Source organism: Dermacentor silvarum, chromosome 1 (genome assembly GCF_013339745.2).
Source record: "Dermacentor silvarum isolate Dsil-2018 chromosome 1, BIME_Dsil_1.4, whole genome shotgun sequence".
NCBI classification, from domain to species: domain Eukaryota; kingdom Metazoa; phylum Arthropoda; class Arachnida; order Ixodida; family Ixodidae; genus Dermacentor; species Dermacentor silvarum.
In genome coordinates, this window is record NC_051154.1 from 207,214,017 (window position 1) to 207,239,958 (window position 25,942).

The 25,942-nt window shown below is 45.8% G+C and overlaps 1 protein-coding gene across 1 annotated transcript in view; it reads left to right on the forward strand.

The window, feature by feature from the left end:
* The window catches only part of LOC119436695 (uncharacterized), a 110,211-nt gene that overhangs the window by 66,260 nt on the left and 18,009 nt on the right, over positions 1-25,942 (forward strand). The window contains exons 5-6 of the mRNA XM_037703658.2: positions 1,384-1,586; positions 10,994-11,154. Of these exons, the coding sequence (XP_037559586.1) occupies positions 1,384-1,586; positions 10,994-11,154 (364 nt within the window). The remainder of the gene's footprint in view (positions 1-1,383; positions 1,587-10,993; positions 11,155-25,942) is intronic.

A 25,942-nucleotide genomic window follows, 5' to 3' on the forward strand; every position in this document is an offset into this window, starting at 1 on the left:
GGCGTGGTTTACGAAGCAGACAACTGTGGTTGCCATCTTGCCCCTGCCACAGCAGCAACCAATGGAGAGACGCCTTCCAGCACGGCAGCCAATCCGGGGCCTGCTTTCATCGGAGGGCCCGTGTGACTACCTGTTGCAGAACCGCGCTTCTTTTGTGTTTGTTGCGTTTGTTACAAGATGGCGACAACGGACGAATTGAGAAGTGGAACGGCAAAACTTTGAGCTTTCTAACGATACCAAGATGGCGGCGCTTGGTGGCGGGAAATACGAGATATGTCTCCATGAACTGGGGTGATTTTGCGCGATTTAAAGCTGTTTTTTTGACCTGCACATTGACGAATTAATCTTTTTCGGGCAACTATATTACGTTTTCAGCCAAACCATTTTGATACAGCGTAGATTAGGCGTTGCAGATAGTGAAACGCGTGGTTTTCAAAAATCTATTTTTCTCGCGATTTTCGCGATCTGATCCCCGCGTCCTCCCTTAATTTAGCTAGTTTTAATTGTGTTTCGATGATACAAATTTCGGCTAATACGAATATTTTTTGTGACCCCGTGAGATTCGTATGATCGAGATTCCACTGTATACGTTTTTGCTACCAGCGTACATATTTTGAGGTAAGTGGAAATCGGAATTTACTTCACTATAGCCGATACCGTGTCTGATTCTACATTTTTGGTTTCATCATACCAGGAGAATACCACATAGATATAAAGCGTGACCTACCAAATTTTATACTTCTCGGATATAATGAACTAATTTGTTATATCGGTAATCAATATATCAAGGTTTAACTGTATATGCTTACAGCATATATAAGATATAACAAAGGTATCGTAGCGTCGCATGTGTCGTTAAAATGAGGTTGGACTGTATATGAACCCAAGGTCCTTTGTACATTTTCAGGTATAGAGATTTTGCTTTTTGTGTAAGAATTTCATACAACAGCAGCATATTCCAATATAGTGGCTTAATGTTTTAGAAGCAAAGATTTTATTTTCTATGTTGACTTGCGTAGGGGGACTGCCTCAAGTACCCCAACTTTCTCGGTGCCTTTCGGTAGGTTTAAGGTGGCCATTTCATCTAAAGTTAAAGAAAACAGTACCCACATTTTGAACTGGTTGTTATGGAGATAAGTTCATTCTTGTAATATGAAAATGATAAAAGCTTTTGCCAGGTGACAGTCATAAGAACATGTTTCTTATAGTTAAGGTTCATTCGACACATGAAGCACCAGGCATCAATTTACGCTCAAAAGGGGTTTAGTAAAGTCTGGTCACCAGTAGTAAGATTTCCTTGGTATAAACTGCAATAATTGGTAAAGAGCTTTATTTTTACTGGTATGTCACAAACTATGTTGTTATTCTTATATTGTGGTGCAGGAAATGATAGGTGCCGAGCTATGCCCTGCGGACTACGGCTACGAGAACATGTGGGATCTGATACGAGACTTCAGACACGTGGTGTCGGTGCAACGACCAATTGGTGATGGAGACTTCATGATTGGTCTGCATACCGTGCCCGGTCTGCATACTGTGCCCACTATGGATATGGGGATGATGAACACCTTGCACGCATTAGTAAGGTAGTGTGTACTAAAATCAAGTTCCTGAAAGCAGTAGGATGTGGCATGTAACTCAACAATTTTTGTGAATGGTAAACATTGCAATTCGAAAAAATTCATGTAGATCCTTCTCTTACAATCTGTGATGTCAGATGAATGACGGACATTTGCCATTTACCTGAAAGCAGCAGGATGTTGCAAAGTAACTCAACAATTTTTGTGAATGGTAAATATTGCAGTTAAAAAAATGCATGTGGATCCTTCTCTTCAAACAGTGAAACACCTTGAATGTTTCTGCAGAACTCATGTGGTTAATCATCATTGGAATTAAGTTAAATTGATTCTAGAGACAAATATTTAGTCAATGTGGACTGTTCAAATACCATTCCAGAAATTTGGCAGCACTTGTGTTCTGCCAAAAGTAGTAGTTTCAAATAAAATAGTAACAGAAGGGGCCGCATTCATTTAGCGCAGTTCAAATCGCCAGCCTCAAGCGAGGTAGTGCGACGCTGCATACATCGCCGCCCTTCAAGGCCATCGGTGAGTAAAGTGGCGGTGCCTTAGAGCCAGTGCTGTGATTTTTTGCATAAAATGCAAAATTGTGGCCAGAGACTGATCCCAGATAGAGCTAACAGTGCGTTTAATTGCCAAATGAAAGCACGTGTCACTTGGGAAGCGCAGGGTGTACTGATCTTCAAAGGCATTTCCATACCAAAACTACTAAAATGACGGGAGCGTTGGTGGCGCGAGGTCGAGCAAAACTGAAAATGTGCCATTGTCAACGGTAACGCCAAAGTTCTTTTTTGCTGAAAATTGGATACTGTAAAAACCGGAATATAGGTTGATGCCGAATATAGGTTGATCCCTGACTTTGAGGTGCAGTGCAGTGAACTACAGCACACAGTCTATTCAGTCAATATGCTCATTCATTGTCTGCGATGAAACTCGCATGTGAACTGTGAAAATTCTCATCCGAGCATGACTGCTGGTCACTAATGACATCTCACAGCACATCATCGGTGATGTCCAAACATTTGTCATGCTTGGCACGTGCAACATCATCGCAGGTTCGAAGCGGCATTAATCGAAGCCACCACCGCCGCCATTTTGATTATCTAGCCTCCTCGAACCGGCGCTCTAACACGCAGATCCGATGGCAGCCGTAGCCACCACCGCGGCAACGCTCGGCCTATCTACTTCGACGTTCGCTACCAAGCTTCTTTCTGTTCGGTGCCGTGTTTTTCATTGAAACAATTCGCCTCTGTTAGCTATGGCGCCGACTCCACCTTTGTAATCCTCGCCTGTGGCTTCGAAGTTCGGTAAGCACGACGCATTGCATAATGCCAGTTCCCGAAAGTCACCTTCCCCTAAATACAGCAGTGTTACGCAGTGAAGCATATTAAGAGTGGGATGGGGAAATTGTCGCGGGACACAGTATGCATTCCTTAATTATATATGCGTGCAATCGCTGCCTCCAGCACAGTACGAGCGAAGATACGCCTATTAAGTGAACTGGCAGGCCTTCGTAGCTATTTCGGACAGGCCTGTGGCAATTTGCGATTTTGGGTACAGTAAACGGCATGTATGAGTTTTTTCGACCTGCCAGATTTTTTGGACATTTTTGCGGCCCTAGGGGGTCCGAAAAATCGGACTTTGACTGTACTTGGACACGCGTGCCGTGCTTCCACGCACTAGCACTCTCGTTGTGCACTAGTTACACTATTACACTCCACGCACTAGTTACACTCGTTGTGCTTCGAGTGTAACTTGCTTTTGTGGGCACAGGTTTTTAATAAAGAATCAGTTTCATCATTCGCAGTTTTACGACTGTTTGCTTCATCTTCACTACAACGTGACATCTGGTGGAGGTGCTTTTATGTCCTTGTACTGGACACCCCCCCCCTAACTCCAAACGACTTAACCCTAACTCCAAACGACTTAACCCTAACTCCAAACGACGGTCTGCCGACCTAGACGTGCTAATCAATGGTCATAACGTCACTGCTCTCGTCGACCCTGGAGCCGACTATTCAGTCTGCAGTGGCGAGCTCGCCGCCAAGTTGAAGAAGGTGAAAACGGCCTGGCAAGGACCCGATATCCGAACAGCGGGAGGCCACCTAACACATCCGGCTGGAATCTGCACAGCGCGAGTCACGGTAAACAACCGCACATACCCGGCGAGCTTCGTAATCCTGTAGCACGGCTCCAGGGATGTTATCCTAGGCATAGACGTTCTAAACCAACATGGTGCAGTCATCGACTTCAGGCCCAAGTGGATAATGCTTTCAACGCACAATGCGATACCACCGGGTACCAACATCAGTTACCGTGCCTTGAATCTGCTAGAAGAACAAGTCACCGTTCCCACCTCACTCCAGCGTAATGATTTTCGTCGGTAGTGAATTGCCTGCAGACATGGAGGGCGTCATCGAGGGCGATCTGCTCGACCGTGAAATTTGCATTGCTAGAGGCATACCTGAGCTACGTCAAGCGAAAGCAAGAGTGATGCTCACGAACTTCAGCTACGAATACAGGCACTATAACAAAGGCACCACGGTCGCCTACATCGACAAAATAGTACAAGCCAGCAGTGCTTTCGCCTTCACGGATTCTAGCGCAGCTGCAACGACAACTGTAGTACCTGAACCAACTTTCGTTGTCAATCAGAACCTTCCCAGGCATAAGAAAGAACAGCTAAAAGCTCTGCTCCTGCAATACAAGGGCTGCTTCTCGTCGTCGTCAAAAGTTCGACAAAGCCCTGTCGCCAAGCATCGCATCATAACCGATGAATATGTCCGCCCACTCCGTCAGAGCCCCTACCGAGTTTCGTCGCGCGAATGCGAGGCCATAAGGCAACAAGTCGACGAAATGCTACGTGACGACATCATCCAGCAATCCAAGAGTCCGTTGGCGTCCCCTGTGGTGTTATTGAAGAAGGATGGAATCCTACGTTTCTGCGTCGATTATCGTCACCTCAACAATATCACGAATGACATATACCCTCTCCCATGGATTGACGACGCTTTCGATCGGCTCTACAATGCAAAGTATTTTTCTTCGATGGACCTCACAACCAGCTACTGGCAAATCGAAGTCAACGAGAGGGACCGGGAAAAGACTGTCTTTATAACACCAGACGGACTGTTCGAGTTCAAGGTCATGCCGTTTGGTCTTTGCTCAGCACCTGCGACTTTCCAACGCGTCATTGATTACTGGCAGGCTTGAAGTGGCAGACTTGCCTCGTCTATTTGGATGACGTCGTCGTGTTTGCCTCAAGCTTCGAGGAACAGCTCCGGTGCCTTGAAACAGTTCTTCAAGCAATCAAGACCTCAGGACTCACATGTAAGCCAGAAAAGTGCCGCTTCGCATACGAGGAGCTCTTGTTTTTGGGCCACGTCATCGGCAAGTCGGGAGTGTGCCCTGACCCACAGAAAACAGCAGCCATCACTGACTTTCCTCCGCCCGCTGACAAGAAGGCAGTGCGTAGATTTCTTGGACTGTGTGCCTATTACAGGCGCTTCGTCAAGGACTTTTCACGGATTGCCTAGCCACTGACGTACCCCACGAAGGCTGACGTTGAGTTTAAGTGGCAGACGCCACAAGTCGAAGCATTTGAAGAACTAAAGCGACGCCTGCAATCGCTGCCAATACTTGCGCATTTCGACGAAAACGCCGATACCGAAGTCCATACCAACGCAAGCAGCGTAGGACTCGGCGCCGTGCTTGTGCAGAGGACTGACGAGCGTTGTAAGTTATGCTAGCCGGTCGCTATCGAAGGCGGAAGCAAAACAGAAAAGGAATGCCTCGCCATCATCTGGGCTACATCAAAGTTTCGCCCCTACCTCTATGGCAGGCCCTTCAAAGTTGTGAGCGACCACCACACCTTGTGTTGGCTAGCTAACTGGAAGGATCCTTCAGGTCGTCTCGCACGATGGAGTCTGAGACTTCAAGCATTCGACATCACCGTCGTTTACAAGTCCGGGTGAAAGCATCTGACGCCGACTACTTGTCTCATGCCCCGTCGAAATGCCGCCACAGGACGACCAGGATGGCGACACTTTCTTGGGACCCATCAGTGCAGACGAATTCGCCGAACAACAACGAGCCGACCCGGAACTAAGGAGCCTTGTAGACTACCTTGAAGGCCAGACCGTCATTGTGCCAAAAGTGTTCAGGCGAGGATTGGCGTCGTTTTTCTTGCAAAACGACATTCTCCTAAAGAACTTCTCGGCTCTCCGAGCCAACTACCTCCTCATGGTACCCTCAGCATTGGGTCCAGAGGTTCTGCAAGCTCTCCATGACGACCCAACGGCTGGACACCTCGGTTTTTCCCGCACGCTCGCGAGGATACAAGAAAAATACTATTGGCCTCGCCTCTCTGCCCACGTCGCCCATTACGTAAGGACATACAGAGACTGTCAGCGGCACAAAACACTGCCGACAAGGCCAGCCGGACTTCTACAGCCAATCGAACCACCTCGCCGACCGTTCCAGCAGATCGGGATGGACTTGCTGGGGCCTTTTCCGATGTCGACGTCCGGGAATAAATGGATCGTCGTAGCTACGGACTACCTCACCCGCTATGCCGAAACAAAAGCCTTGCCCAAAGGCAGTGTCGCCGAGGTAGCCCGATTCTTTTTTGAGAGCATCCTCCTGCGGCACGGTGCCCCAGAAGTCCTCATCACCGACAGAGGTACGGCCTTTACGGCAGAACTAACTCAAGCTATCCTGTGATACAGCCAGAGAAGCCATCGCCGGACCACCGCCTACCACCCGCAGACGAATGGCCTCACCGAGCGGCTTAACAAGACCCTCGCCGACATGCTGGCAATGTACGTCGATGTCGAACATAAGGCGTAGGATGCCATCCTTCCGTACGTGACCTTCGCATACAACACGGCCGTGCAAGAAACAAGGCACATGGCGCCGTTCAACCTGGTGTATGGAAGGAACCCGGCAATGACGCTTGACGCCATGCTACCGGACGTCACCGACGAAGAAAATCTCGACGTTGCCACCTATTTGCAGCATGCCGAAGAAGGTCGACAGCTCACCCGCCTGCGCATCAAGAACCAGCAGAGGACCGACAGCCGACACTACAATCTTCGACGACGCTACGTCGAGTACCAGCCCAGCGACCGTGTTTGGGTCTGGACTCCGATATGCCGACGAGGACTTAGTGAGAAACTGTTACGTCGCTATTTCGGACCCTATAAGATCATCCGATGTATTGGCGCACTGGACTATGAGGTTGTTCCAGACGGCATTTTGCAATCACAGCGGCGCGGCGCACAACCTGAAGTCATCCACGTGGTGCATCTTAAGCCTTTCTACGCCCGCTGACAAACTTAGGTATTTGTTATTGTTGTTTTGTTTTGTTTCTGTCTTTAATATGCGTGGTTTTGTTTTTGCTTTTGTGGTTGTAGCATCGGGACAATGTTTTTTTCAAGGGGAGGGTGTACACGTGTACATGTTTATGTTTCACCGGTGACCGCTTTTAACCGACTAACAAATGTTAAACGTTATCGCTAGGCACAGCACGCGCCTGCATGTTTCCGAAGTTTCTCGAACATTATCGATGCTTCTATTCGTTGTCTGTTGTCACCGACGCTTACGTAATCTGATAGTATGACCGACATGAAGGGTCTAGAACTTTCTGGAAGATACGCGGGCACCAGGGAATAATCTGGAACCTTTGATGACTCATATATAAAACACGTTGCGTTTCACCGCTGATCAGATTTTCGCCGATTGCCAACTGTGTTCGCCACTATCGTTGTGCTTCGAGTGTAACTTGCTTTTGTGGGCACAGATTCGCCCAATAAAGAATCAGTTTCGTCATTCGCAGTTTCATATTCACTACTACGTGACAATATGCCCCATTAGTGAAAATCCAGTGGCCTCGGGGTTGCTACCAAGCGATGGGACCAAAAATGGCCGATGGCTCAAAGAGTAATAACTTGTCAGAAATGCTCTGATCCAATAAATCAGTGGCATTGCAAATTTGTTAAATTTAGCTCTGTGTGGGAATCGAACCTGGGCCTCCAAAGTGCAAGACGAGCACACTTTCCCGACACCCGGGTGGCGTCACGGTTTTGATTGACTGAAGGTGTGCCTAGTGCATGCGTCATTGTGCATGTGACTGTGCAGCCTATGGGGAGGAGGTGTTGCCTGGTCATGAGTGTACAAAAACCTGTGCCTGTCAGTATCGATCGCTCATGTTTTCTAAGGCGCTCGTTAACACACTGGCCTGACTGCCCTGCATACATTTTGCCACATGACAGCGGAATCTTATATACCACGCCAACGCTACAATATACAACCTTCGCGGGGTTCTTTTCACAATCTGGTTTTTTACTTCTTTTAGAAATACGGCTGCACAACATTGACAGTTTATGAGAAGCAGAAAATACTACTGGGATTTTGTATCTAGTAGTGACATTCTTTGGATTCTCAGCAACATTATGGCAATACGGCACAAATTCAGGCCTCTTCTTTTGTGTAACACAGTTACATTTGTGACACTTTCCTTTCAGTTTCAGAAGGAATACCTCAGAGGCTGACGTCACCACCACACTTGGGTAACCCGTAGCCTGCAGCCTATTTAACTATGCAATGAAACTTTGGTTCGCAGTGTGATGACTTGATTTCATTAACAAAGATTCTGGACACTTCAAAGCATTTGTGCGTTTCACCATGTTTGAGTGCGCAGACGCATAAGGTAAAAGTTACTTACGTGCACGTGACGAGTACATCCAACAGATGTGACCTGTTTGTAAGGATAGCTGCAAATCTAGAAACTAGAGTTTACCGTTCCTTGATAGCTCATTTGTGAAAAAACCTTTGCTATTGTCAGTGAACAGAGCTGAAGTATCAGCTACCGTAACGGAGCATTTGCTGTTAGTCTGTTTTATCACAACAAGAAAAATCGTCAACATATCTAAAAATTTGAACCAAGTCATTGTTTAAAGAACTCTTAAGAGCGAGGTCGACAAATGATAAAAAAAATATTACAGAGAGCAGGTGCCACACATGAACCAATACACGCATCATTTAAAAAAATAAATAGCCTATTTTCGAACCAGATAAAAGTTGCACTTCGATAAAATTTGAGAAGGGACAAGAAATTTTACGAGGTCAACCCGGTTGCATTGCGAAAATCTACCTCGCCACTTTCTTCGATGCACGTCATCACACTACGAAATAGCTCATTGTGCGGTATTGAGAAATAAAGATCTTCGACGTCCACAGAAAAAATAATCGGCTACTGGATGGTTGTCTTCCAGAAAGGAAACATCGAAAGAATTCTTTATGCCATAAGGATCATCAATATTCAAATGCTTCATCTGTTTTTGCTAAAAGTGGCTATCCAAAACCTGCCAACATCACTGACTATTCTACAGAATGGCACGTCCGGTTTTTGCGTTTCTTGCAGTGAAAACCTCCAGAGCAAGCACCCTACATTGTGCGACATCTTTTGCAATCTTGGTGAGGCCTATATTTTCCAACAAAGAAACGGCTTTGCGTTTTACCTTCTGAGCTTTCTCGTTTTGTCAGAATGAAGTTCTTGTCGGCATCCTGGATGAACGACTAAAAAGCCATCCAGGCCGTTAAAGTTGGAAGTTGCCCTAAGCTTGTAGAGAGAGAGAGAGAGACAAAAATCTTTTGGACCATCGAGGTCATTGCTCTTGAGGTCGATAGGGATAAGTCCCGATTCCATGACTCTGCTGGCCATGGCTGCTCGACGTACTTGCTCGCCGAGAGCTTCTTGTCCCGCCATGGTATCGCCGATCAGCTGTACCTCCCACCGCTCAAATGACGTCCTAGGCGCCTTTAAGCATTGAGGTTTGCCCTTGCACCCCCACGAGATGTGAAAGAGTGTAGGGCGTGTGTCGTCGCACCAGGGGCAGATGCCACGATATGTTTGTGGGTACATTTTGCTGTATCTGTGTAGGTTTGGGAATGTGTTAGTCTGAATTAGTCTTAAGGCTACTGCCTCTTCAGTGCTGAACTTTTTGTGAGAGGGAGGATAAATCTTGTGGTTGAGTCGCTGGGTCTCTAGTTGGTCGCAGTAATCGGATGGCAGGGGTGCGAAGGTAAAGGGTGGGTATTGATGAGGCAATTGGTTTTGCCCCGCTCGGTTGATTAGCGCTTGAGCCAAGGTGTTCGCCATTTCGGTCCCCTCCAGTCTCGCGTGGCCCGGCATCCACGTGATTTGATGGCATTCTTGCAGCCTCGAGCCTTGAATCTGAGTCGCCAGCAGCGGTGTTCGTCCATTGGTAAAGTTACGGCAGGCCTGTTGCGAGTCAGTAATGACATGAACTTCCCTGCCCACCCTGTCATGTTGCTTTATTACTAGCACCGCGGCTATGGTCTCAGCCACAGCTGGGGTCTCTGCCCTGACGGAGGCCGCGAGGGTCAAGGAGTTGTCTCTCTCGTTCACGGCGGCAACTGCAAAAAGGCTCCCTGTAGCGTACGCCACCACGTCCACGTACGTTACGAGTTCATGAATCGTGCTTCGGTATGGGGTTCGCCTTGATCTTGTTTCTGACCTCGGGCGGGAGTAATCGTTGCCCATCGAGGGCACGAAGCTCCTTTGCCGTTCCGGTGCGGTGGAGGATGGCTCTGCCCGCCGCCGTGTTCTGTAGTCTGGCTTTTTGCGAAGCCATAACCGTGTCCGACAGCTCAGCGAAGGTGTTGGGAATCCCGAGAGCCGCCAACTTCTCATTTGAGGTGGTAACAGGGAGACCCAGGGCCGTTTTGTACGCGCCTCTGATGATGGCATCGATTTGTTCTTGGTCGCGTATGTTTAGCGAGTGGTAGTGATACAGCATGCTATACGTTACTCTGCTGATCACGAGAGCCTGGACGAGGCAGAGTGTGCCCTCTTCTCGCATGCCCTTGCGGCTTCTTGTTATTCTTTTGGTAATCCGTGAGATCTGGTTGGTGGCGGACCTTAGGGTTTGGATGGTGGGGAAGGCTTTCAGGTTGCTCTGGATCCAAAAACCCAGAATCCTAGTCTTATTGCTTTCCGTGGTCTTGTGGCCCTCTAGATAAAGTTTGATAGAGCCGGGGGACTTGTAGATTCCTCCTCCGTGCACCCGGATCACCTCGGACTTCTTGTGCGTGCAACGCAACCCGCTCGCTGCCGCAAATCTCTCCATGGCCGTACTGTGTTCCACAACTGAAATTCCAAATTAAATTTGTGTCCTTTTCTGTTAAGGCCAAGGAAGCACTTGTATTGTTGTGTATTTCATATCACATTTTTTTCCTAACTATGAATTGGTATTAGCTGTAATTAGACAATTGCTGAAAACTCAAGGGGAAGAATTATGCAAACAAAAAAAGTGATGTGTTACACTAGCACTAATGAGTGAGCTTTGTTTCACTGAATGTGCATGCTTCACCTTTGCATTTTTCTATTACAGGATGAGCAGCCCAGAGGGCCTAACGGTGGATGAACTTCTGCAGTCCTTTGAGGAAGTTACAGGGAAAAGCTTGAATATTGAAGAGTATGGCTTTTCAATCCAAACATTTGTTGCCTTCCTGGCAATGAAGTCCAACATGACATTCGACTCTCTGGGCGGAGGTGCGTTTAAACTTTGTTTACCAGTTGAGTATGTTTTCATTTCCGGGTAAAAAAGAATGCATAAAATCGGACCTGCGCTGTGTGAGTACCTCCCTGTATGTGTTCCATGGCTTGAACAGTGGCATCAATGAGCATTGCCTTTTCTAGTAAAGAGTTTTCCACTTTCGCATTTTTTGAGTACCCCTTCATAATTGCTCTGCACTCGCTCTATGTGAAGACTGTCTGCTGTCTTGACTCTTCCAATGAAGTAAGGGTGGCTGTGGGCTGACTGTGCATGCATGTGAGCTCTCAATGCACCTGCAAGCTCTGCCATGACTTCCTCAAGTTGCTCTTTGAAGTATACCAGGTATATTCTCATGACAGTATATAATATGCATGAAAACTACATGTACCGAGAAAACGTTTGGCGCAGGTAAGAGCAACAGTGCCATAGTGGAAGTATTTGCTGCTACGAGTACTCAAGTGTGCCATGAGGACGAGATCAAAAACCCAGGGATTGCTAAGCAACGCAGGAATGGCAAAGCCATTAAGCTTTATCTGCGAGACCAATTTATGCCACTGTCAAACCTAGAAGCACATTCTAATGGGCTTGAATATTGTAGCTCATGCTGAATGTGTGAGTATACATCCTTACTATGCGCTACCCTATATGTACAGCCAATGGGAGACAAGAATGAACTAATGGTTAGTTGAAAAGTATGTGTGTCTGAGTAGGTGTGGAACTACCACCCCCATAGATATTGACAATCTTTGGTCTGCAAGTACTGTGCAAGCTGTGCTGATGTACCAAGTTAGTTTTGGGATGGCGGTCAGCTCGTCCATGACTACAACTCTAGACATCACCAATTTTGAATTGTAGCCGTATACTAAAACCTAAGCCTAGTACCATATATCAACCGGGCCATTGCCATATTCTATGGAAATGCTGCATGTAGCTCGGTACCAACCATAGGTTTACTTGTTCGGTATACATTACATATTGAAATGGAATATTGAGTCATTACTGTTCAATTTGTGTTCATATACTCAGATTCTAACACTCCTAAGCTAATGTAATGTCTATTTTTAGTGTCTTCTGGACTGATAATTTCCTGGAATCCTGATAGACCAGTTGCAAGATTATTTCAACTGAGACCAGCAAATTAAAATAAGCACGTACCACATACACAGTCGAACCCGGATATATCGAACCTGAAGGGGATCACAAAAAAGTTTGATATACCGGTAATTCGATATATAAAATAAAAATTCTATACAAAACTTTTCAAGGGGATTTTACTGCTGTTCGTTATACACAATGATTCGTTATATGTGGGTTCGATATATCCGGGTTCAACTGTACATGATTATAACCTGACCTTAGTTTTAACACGTGGTCTGATTTTCATACTTCAAGAAATGATAAATGCAATGCCCTTGATATTCCATCATGAGTTTTTCATGGTAAGAGAGAGAGATAGTGGTAATCTGTCCTTATTTGGAAAAATAATTTTTTGTATTGGAGCTACAGTAGACTGGGTTTCACTCTTCAATATTGGATGTCTTGATTTTTACCTTTTAACAGCCCCAGGGCATATCGCCTTTGGTGCCATGTATGGCATCTCAGATACCACATTCCTTAAATGGCTTGCAGCCTAATGAATTTTCGGAGCACGCACTAAGCTACCGGAACTTCTGCAGCTAAGGTTCCCTTCTAAGCACAGTCAAATTTCATGTTGACCTTGATGATGTTGGCATTTTGAGCTGATTGTAGGAGCCGCAGCCACCCTTTGAGTCAGAGATATAAAAGATTGCGAATTCAACACTATAGTATAGTAATTTACATTGTCTAGAAAATTGTACCCCCAGCAGCGTGTTGATTGTATTGGAATACAGGAATTTTTAATGCCAATGGTAAATAGCCTGTCACTATTGCAGTTTTGCTTGCATACTCTAACAAAACTGGTGGTATAAATTGGTAAATATGGGATATTGAGCAGTGGATATTTGTACACATAAAGATTCTTTTATAGCCCTGTAATGTTCACTACCAATAAATGTTCGATCCACACTGTGCTTGATAAGGTAGCCACACGTTATGGTCCTTTATCCAACCTTTGCGTGTTAATGGCTGCAATTGCAAGGACCATTTTCTGTATAATATGTGCGCCATGCACACAATGTACCAACTGCATGCAACAGCATGAAGGTATTCATTGATGCCTGAAAAGTCGGAACTCCTCTACAATGAACGCCTCAACAACGAAATGACCTGTATAACAAATGATTGATTAGGTCCCAGTCAAATTCCTATCTTCCATACCTATTGTGAACACCTCTAGAACAAAGACCACTACACCAAATTAGCCTGTACAACAAAGAAATATATAGGCGCCCCTGGCGACTGATTTGTTGCTCTACAATAAATGACACGTAGCAATGCCGCCACTACCCTCCGCACACATCACTAGGGTGTGCTCGGCACTAGTGCTAACGGCAGCGCTTGACGAACGTGCCAATGTCAGAAGTATTAGAATATTAATTATATACTGCACTTCCAAAGGAATTGCTCGACTCGTACGCTGCTTGTAGCGCATCAGTGGCACCGGTGCGACTGCTGACAAATACGTTGCAGTCGATGACGTGATGTTGTAATTATAACTGATGACCGATGATGTCTTCAAAGCCATCTCTAGGGTGTAAAGGACGCGAGCGTCAAAGAATTCAGCAATGCTGAATATCTTGTGAATGAACCAATAATTTTAACGGCAAGGGAGGTGTAGTGAGATGATTGCGGACCGTCACGTTTGTTGACGTGCGGTGCGGTGAAGGATGGAGCCGTAGACGTTTAGGTTTGAAGATAACATATATTAGAACTAAGCACTCTGTAAAACACTATACAAACAGCACGACGCACACACCACACAGTGACTAAAGTACATATAACCCATGCATGCTACGTCCCTACGCTACAAGGTTCTTGCTCACGTCCTCGTCGTCTTCAGTAGAAGGAGACCGTGGTGGGACGACTTGGTCGCTGAGCAAGGCGTAGTGGGTCGACTTGCCGCGATGCTGGGTTAGCGGTGGCGGCGGCTCGAACGTTGAGGATCGGCATGCGATCAGACGACCAGGAACAGTACTAGCCGGGAACAGTCTCGCGGGCAGGTAGTCGCCGCACAGGTCACCGACATCCGCAGGAACGCAACTGGTCGGGAGGTTGCCCAGCGATTCACCCGAGCAACCCTCTCGAACCCTGGCTCTTCGAACGCCGTCTCCAACGCCTCTGCTGCGCTCGTGCCTTCTACCTCTTTTTTTTTTTCTCCGCCGCGCCACCTCGTGGCTCTCTCTCTTCTTTCCGCGACGCGCCGCACATGTAGTCAATGTCGTCGTCGTCGTCGTTTCACCACAGGAGGCGATAGTGGCATTCGACGATCTGCAGCTTTACATTGAGTAGCTCCTGCATTTCGCCGCAAAGCATGTAATGAACCTTGGTTCTGTAAGGTGCAGTCACATATTCTGTAACAGAAAGTGTGCACGTAAAAATTAGCTATTTTCATCACTAATTCTGTATTGAATTCGTGTTAAATAAGTTTTCTTTTGTTGAAATAAGTTTTGTTTTGTTGAATGGGCTTAGTATGCTCTATTGGTGAGCGTATGGTGTGCATCCTTTGCATCAAAGTGACCTGTATCATGAAAGATCTTGAAACTCCCGAAAACTTCGTTATAGAGGCATTTGACTACATATTTTTATTTTTAAAATTATTTTTGACAATTTTTAAGATCCACCTGTGACATCTAGGACAATTCTACTTCTAGGGCTGGATTACTCTCAGAGGTGGACATTATTTGCACGAAAAAATGAAATGATACTTGACTAATTGAACATATTTTGCTAATTAACTTTTAAGGTAATAACATTATGGCATATATGGAAATTTATTAATTGTAGCTGGCCACTTCAAAAGTCATACCCACCGTGAACAAATTCTGAGGATAGCACCAGTTTCAAGGTATGTATTCCCAAAGTTGTGACCAAATGCATTGATAATATTTGAGGTTCAATGCATAGAAAGGTGTCTTGCTAAAAAAAAAAAGGCAAGTGGAACAGCAGTGCATTTTGTTTTCTAGTACCAAGTAGATGTGCTTTGTAAAATCACTGGCTTCCGATAATTTGACTCCGGTTAATTAGACCCCGGCCAAATGTCTCGGCCAGCGCCCATGTATTTCTGTTGGTCCAAACTTACATTATTTCTATCTCAAGATTGGCCTTTGGCGGATAATTTGAACTTGACTGGCCGTCTTTGCCGCAATACCGTGGTGTTAGGTGGTGAAACATGCCGAGAATGGAGAGGGGCCATTGTCGCGGGACATAGTGCGCATTGCTTAATTAAATAGGTGCATGTGCCACCTATGGTCACAGTAAGAGCACCTAGACACCAAATAAGCATCCTGGCAGCCATTCAAAGCTGTTTCTGATGTTGCCGTGGCGATATGAGCCCTCGTGTCGCCCGTTACGCGTGTCTTGTATATGAGACCGTTAACAGGGCCTAGTATGCGGTCGCTGTGCTCCGAGAAGTGGTAAAATGTAAAAAGGGCTCCGAAAGTCTATGGGACATTTAAAGCCAGCAATAAAGCGGGGTGTCTGAAACTATGACGGCCTGCTAGTAAACCTTTTAGGTCATTTATCAATTTGTCATTTATCAATTATGCATTTTGTTTTCTAGTTGTAATGTCTGCCTCTTGGAGTAATGTAACACAATGGATTGCTACAGGTTGCCAATATACCACAGGCGATTTCTGAAATTTCTGTATATAAACCTAGTATATAGTGACTTTAACACTGGAAAAAAATTTTTTTTTCTTTAACTCTTTCATGCACAGAAGCTTAGTTTGCGAGTAAAGCTGAATTTATTCAAGTGGTCACCAGAGGTAACCACCATGCACTAAGGGTCCAGCAGTGACTTTTGGTGGAGGCTAGCAAAATGTTCCCCGTTTCCTAGTGGGCACAAGGGGACATTGCATGTCTCACGCATAATCCTCGAAGGTTTGCGTGTTGTACTGCAGACAACACACCTCCTTAAAATGGACATTCTTGGCTAGTGCTTGCCGTGAAATATACATATTGTACAGTTGTTATCTGGACCACCTCGCAGAGGGAGGAGCCCCAGAAGAGAGCACATGCCACTAATGTAGTTGGCATATACAATTTGCGTCGCTGATGAGCGTAGCAACTTGTCTGAAAGACCAATATCTGTCTCGAGGATAACTTCAAGAAAAAGCTGAAGATGTCACGTGCACTTATCTCTTTGTTCTGATTGGCAAATGACACTTCACTGTGTAATAAATAGTACGACGGTGGTGAATTTATTAGGACAGACTCCATATAGGGCACCTTCACAGTTATGAGACTAACATAATCTTCATCAGCCCATGTATCGGGAGGCTCACATACAGTGCGAAGTGCTTTTCTTGTTCCCGCTCTTTCTGCGTTCTTTACCCACCTTGGTTGCTTAGTGGCTTTGACATTGTGCTGCTAAGGACGAGGTCGCGGGATCAAATCCCAGTCATGGTGGCAGCATTTTGATGAGGGCAAAATGCAAAAATGCCCTTGTACCTTGCATTAAGTGCACAATAAAGTGCCCGAGGTGGTCCAACTTAATCCAGAGTCCAGCATTAAGGTGTGCCTCATAATCATATTGTGATTTTGGCATGTAATACCGCAGATTTTTTTTTTGCTTTCTATTTGACTATCGTGAGCTTAGAAGTCAGAGTCGCTGTCATTTGATTTGTCACAGCCTGCGAAACTATCAGAGTGTGATTGTATATCCACAAACTCCAAATACTAAACACCAAGTAATAAATATAAAAATTAGCCCTCTAAGACGCTTCAAGCCCCCTCAGGGGCGTCTGTGTCAAGCCCCCTCGGGGGCGCCCACCCAGGGGAAACTGACCAAAAGATACCTATCCGAAATTTCATGTGAAAAACCGGCCAACTCTATTTCTCCATTCATAGTTGCCCAATATTTGCCCGAAGCCTTAGGCTCAGGTTATAAAGTGATCAAAATGGCTAGCGGAGACCTTTTTCTTGAGGTCCCTCAGAAACATCAGTACGAGAAGCTTGGCAGTCTTGTTACGATTGGCCGCATACCAATTTCTGTATCACCACACCGATCAATGAATAGCTTACACGGAGTCTTATCAGAAGCAGACCTCCTAGAAAATTCAGAAGCTGAACTCCTGGAAGGGTGGAAAGATCAAAATGTCACCAATGTAAAATGTATCATCATTAGACAGGACAAGAAAGAAATACCCACCAAACATCTTGTCCTAACATGTGCATCTAACGTTCTGCCTGAAACCATCGAAACAGGATACATTAAGTCGAACTGTCCGACCATATGTCCCTAACCCTAGATGGTGCTTCCAATGCCAAAGATTCGGCCATGGCTCACAGAGCTGTTGTGGTCAAATAACTTGTGAAAGGGAGTAGAGTCCAGGGCCAGTCCTCCGACAACTGTGGTGGCACTCCTCACTGTGTGAACTGCAGGGGTGACCACACGGCCTACTCATGTTGCTGTCCGAACGGGAAAAAAGAAAAACATAATCACCCTAAAAGTAAAAGAAAAATTTCTTTTTAGGAAGCCCGTAAGAAGTGCTCACCTTCCCACAGCACACCTCATGCTGATGCTGCGCGTGGGGGGCAGTGTCGCAGAGGCCACCGCCACTTGCCCAGCCTGCACGCAGGCAGCTGTCGCTTGTGGCTCCTGCCCCCGGGGTGGAAGTAGTTAAGCCTACTCCACCCAACCAGCAAACATCCGGTTACCCTAGGGTTGCTGGCACCACTACAGTTCTAGGCAGCAGCCTGCGCTATGCGTAGTGAACCCGCAGGACCGCCAGCAACCCCACGGTGGGCGCAGTCGAGGCTGTCTCACCCTCTCCAGCCCCTGCTGGCACTGGCAACAGCCGGAGCAGCCGCACACCGCCACCTCCGAAGAATACCCCCTGAAGAAGGAGCCGAATTGGTTCCGAAACGTTGGGCTAGTAAATTTCCTTATTTGGTTGGAGTCAATCTCTAAGTCTTAATCAATTTTCCCAACCAGACAGGTAATTCTGTCTAAATGTTTAGCTTCAAGAACTGAAGTGTGTAATAGTAGTCCACACAGAGCCCCCTGATGGGTCTGCAGAGCAGGTGCTGTTCTCACTTGTTGCTGTACCATGTTGATCAACGGGCACAGTCTCTTCTGCCGCCGTTGTGAGTAGAGGTAGCGCCCATTGCTTTGCGGGTCATTCAGCATAACAGACATCTTTGTATCTAGGATCGGCCAACATTGCCAATGCAGGAAGGTGTGACATCTTGATATCAGGGAACCTCGTCTTGATGCTACGCAAAAGGCTTGAGGCAAGCAATGCTGCCTCACCACCTTCGGAAGCATGTTCAGCTAGAACCACCTCGGTACACTGCAACAGGGGAATGACTTGTGACAGCGTGGGATATGTCTCCCCAGACAGTTCAGTTGTGGCATGGTCAAGTGGCTTCAAGACTTGCACTGCTGCATTCATAAGCTTCCACTCACTTGTGTTCAAGTTTAGAACTGTGTCAGATTCTGAAAGTTCTATAATGATGACCGGATACGGAGCTTTACGAGCCTGGCCATCATGGCATGCTCACTGTTCCATCGCGTCGGGACGTCTTGTATAATCTCGAGAGAGTCCAGCTGCATGTTTCTCTGAGTTTCCTGAAGCCGTCCTCGGGCCTTGGCACTCCGTTTGTATATATATATATAGCCACAATCACTCTGCCTTTAGCACAGAGCTGCAAAAACCCTGACACTTCTCTTTTGGCATCACTGACACACAACTGAAGGGTGTGTCCGAAACACTGCACACCATTCCAGGACGACCACGCTACTGCTGAAGTAAAGTTCCTTCCATTATCATTAATGATGAAGATCGGCACAGTATCGTGGGGCTGGAAGTTCCCACTCCTCGACACCTGCGATAAATAGCTCCAGCTTTGTTGCAATGTGTGAGAGTCTGTCATTTCCGTGCAAGGCCAATGCATGCACGTGTTGCACGAAGTCACTGTCCATGACGTGACAAGTAGCACAAACGTAGCTGTCATTTGCCCGCGATGTCCAACCATCAGTTGTGATTTCAAGCGACTCCACTCCGCTTTCATAAATGTCCCCGAGCTTCTTTTTCACCTTCTCTTTGCTTGATGCGTAGAGGTGTGGAATAATGGCTCTTGAGAACATTGTCCGAGACGGCACGGCATAATCCGGCATAGCCAACTTCATCATGTCGAGGAAACCCGGTCTTTGACAATGTTGTAGAGGTGCATACTACGAGCTACGAAGCGAGCTATCATTTTTGTCATCTGTTGGGCTTTTGGGGCCGACGCTTTCATTTTTGGCTTGAAACTGTCGGCTATGGATGGCTGTTGACCACTTGACTTGCTTGCCCCCTTGAGCTTGGATGGCCTTTCGCGTGCGTCCCGCCTTTCTTGTTAGTCCTTGTGCTAGTCCTGGCGTCTGCTTAAAGGGACACTAAAGGCAAACACTAAGTCAAGCTAAAGTGATGCATTAGTGCACGAGTATCTCTAAAGCGTCAATATTAACGCGAGCAGAGCCTTAGTAATAGAGAAATTAAGGTAAATGCAGGACATGATTAGCGACTCCCCCGGGACATTCAAGTACTCGCCCGATGACGAAGGCACTCCTCATTTAAATTCTGTCATTAGTACTGAACCACTCGTTATGAAAACATCATTGTACTGTATTATAAGAAGAAAGAAAATACTACTTCACCAGTTGTATTACATTTTTACAAAAAAGAACTAACTGACATTACACCGTTGACAACAACGCGGGCGGTCAAAATGTTTCGTGTTCGCTCGACTCTGCGCCGCCCGCACTTTCGCGTTTCAGTTTTTCTGTTAACGTGTAGTGTTGCACTTGTTTTTCTGGCTCGCGAACCTCGCACTAACTGCAAGTAGCAGAGAATTCCACTTCCACGCGACGTCGCGGAATGCCCGAACGGTCTACGCCACTTTACCAAAATCAGCTGCAGCGGCGCACCGTACCGCCATCTGTCGGGCGCCGTTACACTCACCAACGGCAGAAAATGGCGTATGCAACGTCACAACTCCTCAATTGGCGTGGCGGGTGATTTGAATTGCAATAAAATTATTTGGACCCTTCAGATCCAATTTTTTCGTAAACTAAGTCTTTTCTTTGCATGAGACAAGCGTTTTGAGGTTTCTGGAAAGGTATTTAAACAGTCCACGTCGACTTAGTATTTGCCTTTAGTGTCCCTTTAAATGCGTTGCTAGGGTTGTTGTCGTACTTGTCGGGGTCTTCAGGACTGCCTTGCATTTAAGACATCGAGCTTCAGTTCCCGGAGGAATCTTTACAAAAAAGTTCCAAATCGGATTGCTGGCCACATGTAAGTCCCCCATGGTGCTCTCTGGAGTGGTCCATGACGGCTGGGATTGATCAAATGCCGCCGCGGCAGAGACAGAGTCGCCCACTAAACGCAATCGACCACACCACCATGCTGACGAGATGCGTTTTTGTACGCCTTTGTTCCGAGTATAGTTCTGTTTTCCTGGCTTGGTTTGGATTGTATTGGGAAAAGTATTACTGAATCCAAAACCGAAACTTCCAAAAATGCCTCCTCCCTGCCGCGTGTGGCTATTCGTTCGAGCCGAATACTTCGAAATTTCCGAATAACAGAATTCGAATCGAAGCGAATATCGAATAGTGCATTATTTGTTCAACTATTCGAAAATATTGAATATTTGCACAAGCCTACTAATAACACCCACTATACAGGTCACGCTGTGGCAGTGGAAGATTGTAGACTGTGCTTTGTCTTTTCTACATGTTACGAAGCATGCCCCGGTTACACACATTCGGATGCACTTCCTTGGACAGCAGCATAAATACTCCTGTCCGGAATTTTATACCGATGCATCAAAGTCTCATGCTGGCGTCTCTTACGTAGCGGTTGGCTTATCATTTTTGGATGCCGTAGCCCTGCACCCCCAAACGAACAGTTTCACAGGAGGGGCTTATGCAATACTGTCGGCCCTTAAAAACATCAAAGAAATAAGAATACCAAAAGCAAACATCTACACAGACTCCCTGAGTCTAGCAAAAGCTACAAGATCTCTCAAAAGGCACTAAAAGCCTATAATAGTATCACTTTATTCACTCATATGTACTATTTATGCGTCCAGGCAGCATGTTGTAGTGTGCTGAATGCCAGGACACCGGGACATCGACGGTAATGTGCTGGCAGACCAGCTTGCCACATCCATCGAGGCAAAAGCTGGCAAACTCATCTATGCCTGTCCCTATTCTCGATATGAAGCCATATCTACACAAGAGACTCGGCGTTTGTGGGACACCTAGACTTGTAACAAGTTTCATTTAATTAAGCCTCCCGTGGGGAACTGGCCATCGACCACGAAATCTAGAAGAAACGATGTCCTATTGTGGTTGGCTCAGCATAGGACACACTAACAGCACGCACAACTGCCTGTTGTCTGGAGGCCAACCTCCGACCTGTACTAGATGTGGGGCGGCACTTGAGCTTCATCCTTGTACAGAGTCCACTAATAGAATCCGAAAGAAAAAAAGCATAACCCTAAGGCCTATAGAGAGAATGTACCCCTTCATCCAGCGATGTTTTTTCATAATGACCCTGTATTTCATCACGATTAAGTATTAGCCTTTTTAAACGACCTTGACATTTTGCAAGTTCTTCGCCCGAGAGATTCGTAGCAACATCCTCTTCAAAAGGATGCTGCTGTGACAGTACATTTGAAAAGCACTCTCCTCCAGGCCCTTGCTTATAAGGGTTCTTGTGAGGCAGTAGGGCCTTGTATCGCCTATACCTTTTATTATATTTTTGTTATATGCAATGGGGATGTTTGCCTAGTAGCACTCGATCTAGAGTTTCAACGGTAGACCGAAACAAGTCTAAGGGAACTATGGCGAAGCGGGCGAGCAAGCGTCACTTGTCTTTTTCTTCCTTCACCAGCACCGTGGCCCACTGCCTTCAGTACATTACATAATTATATTCATTGTGAACCTGTCACGTCATTTTCATGAGTTTATTAATTTGCTTTGTTTTACGCACCTTTAGAGCGCAGGATTTTAGGACCCTTTACAGACACCTCACACTTACCCACTGTCATTAGTCACACCATGGCTCACTCCGTACACCGCTCTTTGGCGACAGCTGCATGCCCTTGCGCCACAAAGCAATGTATATCATCAAGACGCTTCACGCATGATGGTCACCCCAGGTGACCGCCACCTTCAGTGACATGGCAAGTAGTAATAATGAAGTCTCGTACTTCATTTCTTGCACCATATGAACTTTCCATGCATAAAATGTGTTATCCCATGCTCTCAACCTAGTAAGTTCAAGACTTTATTTACATAGAAGAGTTTTGGATTCAGCATGTGTCACGTAATGGAGGTCATTGCGGTCTGGAAGAAATGTTGCCCACTTGAATCCAAACGCAGTGCGCTACCACTCTTAAGTAGTGGAAGCTTGAAAGAGCACGTCATTTGAAAGTCAACACGCTATGTTGTTTTGATTGAGAAAGACCTTCAGGTAGTTCCATGAGGCAAGCATTACTTGCTGTATGTATGACACAGCATGCAGTTTATTAGGACGGGAACAAACAGCGCTAGGACGGGACAGAGTCATTAGACAGACAAGGCGCTGAACTAACAACCACTGGTTTTTTTGCTGGGAAAGCAATATGGTACAATGCACAGGTTCAGCTAAGAAGGCCAGAAAAACACGGTTTCTGCACCGGGAATGGAATAAAATCATCAGATCATGCGTGTCGTCATAGCAGGTTATCATGTTTTCAACAAGTAGTTCTCGCAGCTATGCACAGAAACAGAGGGTACGCTGACGCAGGAGTTTCCATGCGATTCAATGCAAAACGCTTCCCAAATCTCGCGTGCTCTTTCATCTTTATACCTACCTAGTATTGTGCAATCTTCAAAGAGAGGTTTGCAGCCGCATTCTTTGCAGTGCTGGGCTAAATGGCTGGGTACAGACCCTTTCATTGTGTACGCATGCTCTCTCAGCCGGTCATACAAACATCGGTCTGTTTGGCCAATGTAGCAGCGTTTGCACTTGAGCGGGATCTCATACACAACTGCGTATGCGCAGTCAACATGAGGTTTTCTGTGTTATTTCTCACAGATTGCTTTTTCGGGGCCTTCCTTGTTTACCTTGTGGCATAGCGCCGACAGCTTGTCCCTTGCGCTGAACAAAACGCGTGCGCCTATTTTTCCTGTGACCTTTTTTAAACTATGCGATACCCCATGGACGTAAGCTATGATGATGGTGCTCAAATGAGGTCCTTTGTCCTGGGTGTCACTGTAGTGGCCGCGAGAGGGCCACAACGTGCAGGCAAGGGCGAGCAGCGAGCGCAGCTCCGAAACCTTTCTAACCACCATACCGGTTGCACCCCGCGCCCCCGTGTCCTCCACTCTCCACCACGTCTCGCCCTCCCTCTGGTGAGGATCGCCAAAAGCTTTTCTGAAACACTAGTCAGCAGGGCCATAGGGTACCCAGCCTGGATGAGCCGGTGCACTTGGTGCATGAATCTGGTAGCCACACGGTGGTGGCATGAACGGGTCAGAGCTGCTCTGAGACATGAGACGGCAATGCTTCTTTTAACTATTTTTAAATGCACAGACATGAAGGGGAAAATACTTTTCTTCGAGTGGGGGTTGTAAGCCCAACATACTTGTTCCCTTTCAAACGATATCTCTAGGTCCAGAAACCTTATCTTATTATCGGAGGGATGCTCGATCATTAGTTCTAAAGGTTTCATTACCGATTGAAAGATGTCGAAAATTTCTTTTGCACGCGAGAGTTGGCCTTTTCCATCAGTTTTGTGTAGCACAAGGAAATCATCTACAAAGCGAAATACTTAAGTTACGCTGGTCGGTTGGAGGCAGCCCATGAGGCTTCTGTCAAAACGTACTAGCACAAGATTGCTAAGGTTGCTCTACTGCAAACGAGGTTGCTCTATTGCACAAGGTTGCTCTACTCACTTCGTCCCGTCCAAACGCTGTACCAACCATCCCAGACCAGCACACTTATGCAGTTTATGGTTTTTGTGAAGGAGAGCAGAGATTCGTGTTCTCACAACAAATTTGTTTGCAAAATGTGCTTTCCCGGGCTTTACTCTTAGCACCATGTTTAGTTAATAGGCCAGAAAATTAAAATGCCAGCAATGTTTGTGATGAAGATAGCATGGTGCCTGTCGTGTTCCAAGAGCTAATAACAGCAGCCAGAAATAACTCGTGGAGGAAGAGGAACAAGGTTTTCTTTCAGCTTGCATGAAGCTCCTAAACATTATGCTAAGAAAAAATTTGCTAAGCACGAGATCGCGGGATCACGTCCCCAGGAGGCTGCGGTGGCCGCATTTCGATAGGGGCAAAATGCAAAAACATAGAATTAATTTAGGTGTGCCTCATAATCAATTCGTGATTTTGGCATGTAAAACCCCACAATTCTTGTCAATTCAATTCAAAGCAAAATAAAAAAAAAAAACATCTATAAGTGACGCCGTTTAAATTATGAAGCTACCAATTTGTCAGTCAATGATGATGTCATCAAATTTTAGAGATACTTGTACCAGCTTGAGCTGTAAAGACTACACTCCATCATTTAAAGCAATGTTTCAAGTGTTTTGAATGGTTCTGATATTTTTAGGTAATTTTCTGCAATGGAAATACTTGTCTTTGGCTTATGAAATTGCAACCAAGGATTTATTTAAAAAAGCAAGGTTTGTTTCGGCATTTCTGACCTAAACAAAGGCCTGTCTAAATTTTCGCAAGCAAATAATCTTTCATGCAGTAAAGGGTTAAAATTTTCTTTGAACAACTTCCGAGATCCATTATAGACTTCAAAAGGCCATAATGCAGGCTTTGCTTTTTGGTGGTTTAGATTACATTGAAATCTTGTTTATATTGTTCTTCGCTAATTTTTCAGGATAATACTTTTCTTTCTTTTTTCTCTTCCTGGCAAACGTTCCATAGGAGCAATGTGTGCTCATACGGTTTTTCGATCGCGTTTTCACCTTAAATTGGATAAATAGGACTGCAGAAACGGGCTTGTACTGGTATTTCTAGAACTCGTAGCTTTATGTTCTAGTGGACTAGCTTTATAATATTTAAACGGCCAAAGAACAATGTGTTAAGTCACACTGGAGTCAAAACGCATGCTGCGGCACACTGCTGGCGGTAGAACGCTGCTGCGGCAGTGCGCCGCTGCTCAGTTGAGTGAGGAAACGGTGGCTTCTTTCTTCTGGAATAACTTTCTTGCAGACATAGAAATGAAGAAGGCTCAGCGCAAACTGATAAGCTATTTTAACGTTGCTAAATAAAAGAGCGTTGGCTGCAGTTTGGGTGGCGTCGAGTTATGCTGCTCCACATAACCGGTTATGCGGAGCATTATCACTCGACGCTACACAAACCTTTGCTATTGAGTTTGTCACCGAGTACACCTATTTTCATACTTTTTGGAGCTTGCTTTGGATAATACGATTTTCGGATGATGTGTTTTATTTTCCGGTTCCTGTGAAGATTGTATCAAGAAGATTCCACTGTACTTATGATTTAAATACCAAGTATTCAAAAAGGTTAAATAGTTTCTCTGATTGGCATGCAATTTATAATTTGAAATAGGAAGATTTTTACATCGCAAATTTTTTGTCAGGACTGTAGCGTCATGAAATCAGTTGGCAAATTGAGACTAAAGCTTT